Raw genomic sequence first — 11,095 nt, forward strand, 5'->3', positions numbered from 1 at the left:
CACATGGGTTAAAGCTTAAAGGGATAGTTCACCCAAAAATAACAATTCTCAAATGATTTACTCATGCTCCTGGCATCCCAGATGTGTATGACTTTCTTTCTTGTGCAGAACACAAATGAAGATTTTTAGAAGAATATTTCAGCTCTGTAGGACCTCACAATGCAAGTGAATGGGTGCCAAAATTTTGAAGCTCCAATATCCACATAAAGGGAGCATAAAAAAGATCTGTATGAATCCAGTGGTTAAATCCATGTGTTCAGACACGATATGGTAGGTGTGGGTGAGAAACAGATCAATATTTAAGTCCTTTTTTATCCCTGCCCAGTAGGGGGTGATATGCATGAAGAATGTGAATCACCAAAAACAAAAGAATGAGAAAGTAGGGAGCAGGGAGAAGAATTTATAGTAAAAAAGGACTTAAATATTGATATGTTTCTACCCACACCTATCATATCACTTCTGGTGAAATGGATTTAACCACCAGAGTCATCTGGAGTACTTTTATGTTGGCCTTATGAGGATTTTGGAGTTTCAGATTTTGCCACCAATTCACTTGCATTGTCTAGACCTACAGAGCTGAGAAATTCTTCTAAAAATCTTTATTTGTGTTCAACAGATGAAAGAAAGTCACACATCTGGGATGGCATGAGGGTGAGTAAATGTTAAGAGAATGTTCATTTTTGGGTTACTTATTCCTTTAAAAATACTTTAAAGCCATGTGGTTACTTACCTGGCACATACACTTCACTGGATCTGCAGCCTGCTCGAGGAAGTGGGCAATATCTCCCATGACGGTGTAGAATTGTAAGCTGGCCTTGCCTTTAACTACGCCTTTACAGTAAAGTGTCACACCCACATCTCCAGCATCAAAGTCTGAAAGTACAGATAACATACCACAACTTCACATAATAATGCTTTTTCTAATGCTATGCCATTCTTAATGGAATTGTAAGCTTTCAGACAAACTTCATAGCCATAAAATATGTGAACACCCAAACAATGTAATCGGGGGGGGGATCTGAGCTCCTCTGTGGTATAGCCTACTCATTTGGCCTTGGGGAGAGAGGGCTCATCCATATGAATTTTGTCCCAGGCCCCAGGAATTTTAGCACCGGCGATGTACCCATTTGTACTGGTTGAACTTTTCATTTTATTACCATAGGCATTAATAGGGAGTTGGTCCTCCCTTTGCTGCTACAACAGCTTCTTTTCTTCTGTGAAGGTTTTCAACTAGATGTTGGAACGTGGATGCATGGATTTGCTTCAAACATAAGAGCATCAGTGGGGTCAGGAAATGATGTGATAAAGTAATAAATGGAGTCTAGGCTTTGTGAAGGTCAGTCAAGTTCTTCCACACCAGAGTGAGTTAACCATTTCTTTATGGACCTTGCTTTGTGCATGCGGCATTGTCATGCTCATAACCACCCCATTCTAGTAAAAATGTTTATCTAAGGAGATTGCATGGCTGTATGCTTGATTTTATGCACCTGTTAGTAAAGGGTGTAGCTGAAAGAGAAAAATCTGTTCATTAGAAGGGAATGTCCACATTCTTTTGGCCACATAGTGTAATTTGTAATGGCTATTTAATTTTTTAACATATACAAACAATATTTTCCAGTCTCCTTCAGCTTAAAAATTTAAATGAAATAAAAAATTAAAACTAACTAAGTCATCATTACCAGGGGCAGTTACACTCAGTGTGCTCTCATTCCAGTTCACAGGCTTCACTCGCACTCTCTGCTTGTTCCTACTGAACTCCACCTCTGCATCTTTGCTGGCCATGACCTCTTGCAGTAGAATGAATATCTCCCCTGGATTCTATGAAGATGCACAGCATGAAAATATTCAGTTTATCTTACACATTGTGTATAAAGAGCTGTTATGCATTTGCATTCATAGCATGGCTCTGAATTCAGTCCTTGTTGTATGAGCTTTACCTACTGTAGTACTTCAGTGGCAATTTAAAAGCACCTGCCTTATCTGCCCTTGAATGATAGACTAGCTGTTGATGGCTTTTAAAGTGTAGCAAGGCATTTCTCTAACATCATAACCAAAGAATTTTGAGTGTTAAAGACTCCATGAATTCAACATGGGAGTTTTGTGGCATTTAGCCTATGGCTGTGCACTTTGAGGCTATCTAAATGACAGTGTACTCCCAAAATTTGATTTGACAAAGTTTACTTTTGTTTTAGATATATGCATTTAAAATTTACAGACTTTCTATTTCAAAAAAACAGATCAAAACATACTGATGACTCATCTTGCACTCAGGGGGCATGTTCATATTTTTGTCAATAAATAAATAAATAAATGCTACCTAGCTTGAAAATGTCCTGCCCCCTAATACCACCTACCTCTGACTAGCAACTAAAGGCTATTGGCTTTGTAAAAATAAAAATAAAACGAGAGAGAGGTGCATTGATCAATTTTGGGTAATGCAGTATATGGTTGCCTTCTATATACTAATCAGTTAAAAGCCCTCCTCCACTAACAAAAGCCACTTTTCCACCATTAGGCCAAACAGTTCTCGTTGTGGAACCTTTGTACTGATTCGGGCTCGTTAACGTGGTTAATTTTATTTTATTTATTTTTTTCATAATGGTGCTGCGAAATAATGATTAGAATGAACTGACTGAGCAAGTGACCAATCGTGAGTCTTCATATCACTAAAGGCGTTCCACTTGCACGGTTCTCTGTCGTGAGTACGGTTAGCTAACCATGCTGAGAAATCTGTACCAAACCTTATTAGAGTGGAAATGCTACTGGAACTGTTACTCAGTGTGCTTAGAACCATTCGGCCTGAGAAAAGTCTCATGGTAACAGCTTTAGTTTCAAAGGTGCACTCAGTCATTTTTTCCTCATTAAAAAGTTTTACTCCTAAAGAAATTAATTGTAATTTTGAAACATGTATAAAATCATGACCACTCACATGATATGAGAACTCTAGTCAAATCAGTATAAAAGCTGTTTTATTCTGCATGGGGCAGGAGCGCCCTCATGGGGGCTGCCATTTTAGAATCACATGACCAGCTGAATACTACTCGCTTAATCTCAGTAACCATCTTGTTATTGGACACTTTGACTCTTGGGTTAAATTAATCATGGCTGATTGTGAATAGTGAGTTTCTACAAGATGACATGAACAAAAGGTTACTGTATGCACCTTAAAAATATACCATTGTAATACCATGTTTTTATATGTGTCCTATGGTAACACCATGATATTCTTTAAAGGTACTTTAGAGTACAATGCATACCCTATAGTATATGAATATGGTAATCTTTCAGTAACAAAGTATCTATTAAATCATCATGGTATTATCAGCTATGTGATGATTACATCACTGTACCACCATGGTACCATCTGTGATGGAACGTACGCCTCCCCTCACGTAAGCGCCACCCCTTAAATTTGATTTGCTGCCTACAACAAGGCACGACTAGAATAATGGAAGTGTGTCATTTCTGTGCCACCAGTGTTACCAAACTGAATTGCAAAAATAATGACTTTTGTCAACAGGTTTCCTGAACACTTCCCTGTCTGCCATTTATCAGTAAACAGTCTTGTCTCAAACTCACACCAACAGTTACCAATGTTGCAAATGGTCGGGTGTGCGCCAGTGTTTATACTTTTCAGGAAATCACAAAATGGCTTAAAGTACTTTAACATTAAACAGTTTCACACTTCAGCTTTAACTTTGAGAGTAGAAATTAGATGTTTGCTTGTTTCAAACTTTTGTTAGGAGTCATGACATTAACACAAGCATAATGATATTTAAGGATGAAGAGAAATGGTTATAAAAAAAGTACAATTTTGACACTTTTGTGTATCTCACCTCACATGGCACACGCTTAGGTAGGACCAATAAAGAGTGAATCGAAGCAAGAGCACCACCAGAAAGTTTCTTCTCCACCTTTAACTCCTGGACTGATTTCCCATCCACTGCTGCTGCTTGTCCACCTACAGAAACATGCTGTATTACTGAATTACTGTTCAAAACTACTACGTATAACATTTGAGGAAAAAAGGAGATGCTCACACAAATGGGCCTGCGTTTCATGAAATCTTTTAGAACTTATAGAAAATAAGTATATTTCTTATAAAACTCTAATAATTTGGACTCCACAGTAAATTCTGATTGGATGAGCCACATTCAAAGCCATGGTAAAAAGACAAACACCTGTGAATGCACATTCTGTCCACCTTTTTCCTAAACGTTTCCAAAACTTTTTCTGGTCTCCAGTGTTTCACTCGTATCAGCGTATGTTCTTAATACATTTTTATTGATGTATTTTTTTCAAAAAAAAAAAAAAAAGAAGAAGAAGAAGAAGAAAAAAGCTTGTGGCTCAATAGTGCTGATACTTAATGGAGTACCTATGACCATTTTTTGACAGTGCCTCACTCTTCAAAGTTTAAGGAGTGGGTGGATGACATGAAGCTATGAACTGAGGTTAGTTGTTGATATTGTTAACTACTTTAAGTTGTTATGACAGCCAACAACTCCACAAGAACTTATTTTTACTCCAACTAACACTTAAAATAGTTGTTGTTCTCCATCTGGAATGCTCTTATTGGATGTTTTTACATTGCTTCTTATGAACACCAGAACTAGAAAACAGTCCAGGATCATCCAGTGGTTTGGCAACCACATAAATTTGTTTTATTTAAAATTTGAATATTGCTGGAATATACTGTATAAAAAATTTGTTAGTGGATGGTTCTTTTTCAAATGCAGTTATTATTGTTGCACTTGCTGTCTCTTTGTAATGTTAGCTACTGGTAACAAGAACCACCAAAGAGAACCTTTCCCCTTTGCTGGCTAAAGTGACCATCTTAACAGCCTTGTAAATGACTTCCAGAGAGGAGATGACCAAGATTTACATATTCAGTGATAAGTACTGAGTTTGACGCATGAGGAAGTGCACACATTTGCATATTGTTTGCTCTGTGATGAAGCACCCACCAACACTTTTGATCAAACTGTACCTGAGCTACTGCTGAAAACAATGTCATTAATACCTGAATAATTTTAATGGCTATGCTTGAAGAATAATATCTTAGGCAAAACTATGAGACAGGTGGAACGAAACACCTTGTTATCTTTGATAATAGCTGTTCATTTGTATGCTGCTTGAATTGCTTGAATGGCAAAAAACAATCATCCCCACTACACAAGAAACCCTGGTTTTAAACCAAAAAATGATGTAGCTCTTCTAAATGATGCAGGAGATACATTCTAATTGCTTTCACCACTTCTCCCACAGTAGAGAAAATAGTACACAATGTCCTCATAGCAACATGTGGCAAACTTGCACTGCCGCAAAATGGATTTCAGAAGAATTATTAACAAAACAGTTTAAGGAACGGTTTTGTCCTGAGAGATATGCTCTACAACAAAGTACTCAGGCCTGTCAAGTAGGGTACTGTGTGTAGTGTGACCTGTATTTCATAGCAATTTAAAATTCCAAGGATCAAAGTTTCAAAAAGCAATCTGTGTGCATCATTGGCTTAACCAATGACAAGAGTTTGGGGCAGGGCTATCTGTTTTTCAAGTATTCTGGAATCCTGCATGAAAAAAGTAAGTATTTTTGCAATTCTGTTTGGTGCCACTAGTGGTGCAGAAATTCCACACTTCACCTTTAAACTTAATTAATTTGATAATAACTGTATCATCTTTACTGTATCAAGTTAGAGATGAAGAGCTGTCTTGCTTCACTATCCACAGAACCAGGCCATTAGGAAGTAAATCTCCCTTCCTTTTGCTTGTTATAAGAAAACATTCTAGAATTTGTTTTGGGTCAGACGAAGTCAGATTTCTTTTGCAATAATCCACCTAAGGTTATTAAATGAACTCATTTCTTAATATCTCTTCATCTCCAGTTTCCTGTTCTTCCCCTGCATCTGCCTCTTTGGGTGGAAAAAGAGTTCACTTGTCAACAGTTATGATAAATTATGAATATTACACAAAAATCTGATTTTTCCTGATGGAGAGAGAGAAATCTCCTAAAAGGATCTAAATGGGATCAAACAATAAAGGAAATAGTTTCAAATTAATTTTTACATTTCTCCGAAATTTCAGCCTCTGTTAAGTGGAACAAAAAATGCATGCTGGGCCAAACTGGTTGAAGCAAAAAAATATTTGAATCAACATGTGGCTGTGAGCATATATGCCCAGTTCTCCAGTATGCCAACGATATTATTTTCAAAAGGACAGCAGACTGTGTTGTAGTTAAGGGAGGATAGTAATTGGCTGTCAGGTTCTGGGAGGGATAATGATGTCTCACACTTGCCAAAAACAGTTCTGTCTCTGGTAATCTCACACTATTCCATAATTACAGTCTCCAAGATCATCAAATATAGAAGCAAAATGTAAACCTGATTAAAATCCCTCCAGTGCTGCTTAACCTATAAAAACAAACCATTTGTCACAATGCAACTTCTGCATGGGAGAAATACTTGCCATTCACCTGGCTAAAATGGCTTGCTCAATGTGAGCTTTCTTAGGCAATTCACTGCCTAGGTCCCATTATTGTTATTATTATTATTATTACTAAATGGGATCGTCTTACCTCACACATCAGGGTTTTTGAATGCCACAAAATGACACATAAACAGGCTATCGTTAAAGCTGAAGGCTGTTAACATTAAAGCTGAAGACTGTTATTTCTGGCCACCAGCGATTTTTAAGCAAATTTTCTGGGACACTGAGTTTTGCCCCAAACTCATACCATAGGTTGAGCCATTGTTGTTGTGTCAGGCTGGTCGGGATGCTTTAACAAACACAGCAATGTTTTGAACAGAGTGTTTAAATGTTTTGGGGAAATCTGCAAGTTGTCTGTAGTTTGCATACTGTATTAAGCTGGGATAGAGGGAAGTATTTTCACAGCTGTAATAGCAGAAACTTTCCCTGTGAGACGATTCAAGTCCCCAGAGGTAAACATTTATTAATTTCATATTAATTATTTAATGCAAAAGTACAGGCTTACAGTACATTTTTTACTACGGGGACAGTCTCTCTGGAGCAACCTGTAGTTAAGTGCCTTGCTCAAGGGGACAATGACGGTAACTCATGAATTGCCCCCTTGAGTATTGAAGTTACAACCTTTTGGTTACCATCCCTGATCTTTAAAGACCCCATGAAATGACTTGAACGGCACAGTTTTCTGCCCTATGTTGATGGATTTTCATATTGAAACAGGAAGTTGGGTAGGGACATATCAAAGGGCTCATACCTTTTTTTTTTTTTCTTTTTTTTGTCAGCCATGAAACATGATTTTCTGCTTGATTTTCAGCTGCAAATGTTATTAGTGGGAGGGACATTCTCATTCTAGAGAGCATTTGATTGGACAAAAATCTGTGTAGTGCAAGATGAGTCATCAATATATTTGGTCAATTTTCTAGTGCACTATTTTTTAAAACGTTTGGAAACACTAAGACATTTTTGTTCTTGAAAGAAATTGATGCTTTTCTTTACCTTGGATACATTAAATTGATCAAAAACAATAACATCATTACTGTTTGAAATGAGTGTTTTATATTTTTATTTACTTTAAAATTACATTTTTACCCATGAAGTTAAAGTCCCATTTTCAACAGTCATTAACAATCTAATAAGAAAATATTATGTTTCATAATCCTTAAGAAATTATTCTAATATGGAAATTTGGCATTCAAGAAACATTTCTTATTATTAGAACAGTTGAAAACAGTTGTGCTAAATAATGAAGTGTGGACACTGCAATGCAGTGCCTTTTTTCAGTAGTATTATGCTGTAGTATTGAGTATACTTAATTTCTTGCAAGTCACTTTCCCCTTGCAAGTCATATTTTGGTATTAAAATTGGCCAAAAAGAAACAAATCTCTAGAAATTCATCAGTCTGTTGTTCTTTTGAGAGTTCCATGCACTATGGACTTAAAAGAAGAAATCAAACTGGATCTAACCATGACAGATAGGGAAGGCGATCAAGATGCACAACAAAAAGAAAGCAAGTACATCCGAGTCTCTCTCTAGTTTGAGAAACAAACACCTCGCAGGTCCTAAACTGAAACCTACAATGACCAGTACATCCAACAGTTTTATCTGCAACAGTGAATAGAAAACTCTGGGATGTCGGCATTTTTGTCTATCAAAGAAATGCAACAACTGAAAATGGCAAATAAAAAGACAAGGGAGAACGTGCAAAAGAACGTAAAGACTGAGTGGTAAATGATTAGAAAATAGTATTAAGGATGGATGAATCAAAGTTTGATGTGTTGAGCTGTTGTTAAAAAAGCTTAGTTGGATAATCCCTGCGAAGTGACCTATAAGCCAATTACATCTTTTGGAATTGCCGCAGAAAGCATGGGATAAAACTTTACCTGATGGGTGTTTGAAGAGTACGCTTGCAAGGAAAAGACCAGGATAAAAACATCATAGGATGGAGCCCAACAACAAGTCAATACAGCGGAAAGAGTTTAACATTTCTGATACACATTTATACACACCAATGTGAAATATTAACGGTCCCTCATGTTCATGTATGCGCTGGCACATTTGCGGAATCCCGGAGTTTTACGTAAGAGGGAAACCCAATTATTGCAGTGCAATTCTGCTGCAGGTCACGATAGAAAGTGAAGGAAACAAACACAGCAACAATTCTGGAATATCTGGATATAAAGGGAAGCAACAGAAAATAAAATAGCGAAAACTTTCTCTGCTCCTATATTTGTTATTTACACAAGCGTCGCAGGAAATTTAGGTTGCTGTGGACAAAGCTGCTTAGAAACTGACTGAGGCGCATGTATACGGGAGTAAAGAGTATGCCACTTATACAGCGCATGTAAACAGGAACGCTGTTTTCTCACAATAACCTGCTTTCTCGCAATAAGCCGCTTTCTTGTGTCCATGTAAGCGTAGTCATTGCCGGAAGTGGAGAATTATTGGAACAAAAAGTTTTAACATTAAATGTCTTTACTATAATTCTTAATCAGTTTAATACCTCTCTGTAAATAAAATTATTTTTTCACAAACATAAACATTTCATAGTGTTTCCAAATTTCTGAGGGGTAGTGTAGATGGCTTCAAAGCTACTAAAAGCATGGGCCAAAAGCCACAAAAATCTATTTAACTATTAAGCCATAGCTAACCTCATGATTTACACCAATCCCCTTCCAAAGATCCCAAATCCTCACCTTTGTTTACAATCTCTGCCACAGCCATGCAGTACTCCTGGGGCTCCTGCTCACTGGAAATCTGGAGACACTTCTCACCCCTCAGAGGAACCAGTTCCAGCAGAGGATCCAGGCTTTCCACTCCACACAGGAGAATCACCACACGGGTCTCCGGTCGCAATACACGAGCCAGGAAGAACCTCTGGAGCTGGCATAGCCCCTCCAACATGCCCCGTGACAGAATAAGCAGCTTGCACTTGTAACCCCCCAGCTGCAGGAAGTCATCCTGGCGACTGGTCACCATAGCAATATCATAACAACAGATGCCAGCCTGAGGAATAGGGCCTACCAGGTGGAAGCGCAGGTATGATGCCCACTGCTCCGCCTCTGACTCGTAGATGATCAGGAGATCTTTAGCTAAAAAAAATAAATAAAAATAAAAAATGAAAATGAGAAAAGGACAAGTCAATAATCTTAATAAGTGTTCTATACATCCTCCGTGGTGACCAAATATTTTTTCATTTTAACGTTTGTGAATTTTTTCTTGCAAACTGTGGAATAAAAATTTAATTATTTTCCATTTTAGTTTTCTATTCTATTGTTTTTTTATTTTTTTATTTAGTATTTTCATGAAGATATTTGGATTTTAACCTATTTAGCTTTTATGCAAATACTTCATAGGCAGATGTATGGTTGCACCAAGGGCGTAGGTTTGTTTTGAAAGTTGGAGGGGACATACTGCAAGGATAATATTCAAAATGTTGGAAAAATATATTCATTTCAAGTATTGGACGTAAAATACCTATGGAAATCTGCCCCTCTAATCTCCAGAAAATTATTTAAAAAATGTTATTACTTTTTTTGTTTACAAATGACTGTGCTGATAAAAGTACTGTAACGTGCCACGTGACAACACAGTTTATGAGCTGTTTCAGAAGAGGTAGGACAATAATTTACAAATCAATAATTATACTAAGGACCTTTAATAGCTCAAAATAAAATAAATTTAAATAAAAACATAGTTAAAAAATTTTCTCTGTGTTAAAATTGCCCAAATGTTGGTCTGGACATTTCCAATTTTCTGAAAGTTGGTAAGGACATGTCACTATCATCCCTACTTAAATCTACACCTATGGGCTGCACAGTTTTATTATAATATGCTTTACACTCTGTTACACTAAGTTTGTGACTGTTTCTTGTGAGGCACAGTGCACAGTCAAATTATGGTTATGCGGTGTGTTGCTATTCAACATTTATACCTGGTTTTTGCAGCTATATTGGGGTTTAAGAATGTATTCATTCAGTTTAAACAAATTAATGATCAATAAATCATGTATCACGTTTGTTGTTTTGATATTAATACAGCATGTAACATCTGTATGAAACATCTTTAAAGTCAATCAAATGTTATGTATCAGGTCTCTGAGGTTAACTGAACAACTAGTTAACAAGTTAAAGACAAACTTTAAAAAGATTAGAGAGGGTAAACTCACATGTATTGCTCATCTCTCTGTCTCTGTGCCGATGTGTGCTGTTAAGTTCTGTGATGGGGAGGATGTTTCATAAAACACAGGCACCTTTGTCCACCTTGCCCAATCTATTCACAGGCTGTTAGTTTCCGTGTCATAGAGACACAGGTGTGTGAAGATGATTGCAGCTTCCCTTTTTAACTTTATTTCCTATTACACTCATACAAGCACACTTATATTTACAATTTGATTATTTTAATCTGGTATTTTTTTTTACATTAGAAACTATTCTTAAACAAAAATGAAATATGCTGTTTGCACTATTCAATATCCACATTTGAATATTTTGTACAGAAGCTTCTGGGATTTTGTGAATTTTAGATGTTGTGTTCACTGGATAAACGTATGTCAGTAAGTTAAAATTGAAGTGGGTAACTTTTTCTGTTAAAACACTTTCTCCTATTCCAGCTTAAAA

The 11,095-nt window shown here is 36.8% G+C and overlaps 1 protein-coding gene across 2 annotated transcripts in view; it reads right to left on the reverse strand.

Moving 5' to 3' along the window:
- Window positions 1-10,739, reverse strand: part of LOC127434443 (B-cell scaffold protein with ankyrin repeats-like) — a 61,193-nt gene extending 50,454 nt beyond the window's left edge. For both annotated transcript variants that reach the window (XM_051687334.1, XM_051687250.1), the window contains exons 1-5: window positions 10,645-10,739; window positions 9,173-9,568; window positions 3,837-3,961; window positions 1,680-1,818; window positions 731-873 (exon numbers count right to left, since the gene is read on the reverse strand). In XM_051687334.1, coding sequence (XP_051543294.1) covers window positions 731-873; window positions 1,680-1,818; window positions 3,837-3,961; window positions 9,173-9,568; window positions 10,645-10,657 — 816 coding nt within the window. In that variant the 5' untranslated portion in view covers window positions 10,658-10,739. The remainder of the gene's footprint in view (window positions 1-730; window positions 874-1,679; window positions 1,819-3,836; window positions 3,962-9,172; window positions 9,569-10,644) is intronic.
- Between the last annotated feature and the right edge of the window lie 356 nt (window positions 10,740-11,095).

The sequence above is a fragment of the Myxocyprinus asiaticus genome, chromosome 1, assembly GCF_019703515.2.
Source record: "Myxocyprinus asiaticus isolate MX2 ecotype Aquarium Trade chromosome 1, UBuf_Myxa_2, whole genome shotgun sequence".
Taxonomy (NCBI): domain Eukaryota; kingdom Metazoa; phylum Chordata; class Actinopteri; order Cypriniformes; family Catostomidae; genus Myxocyprinus; species Myxocyprinus asiaticus.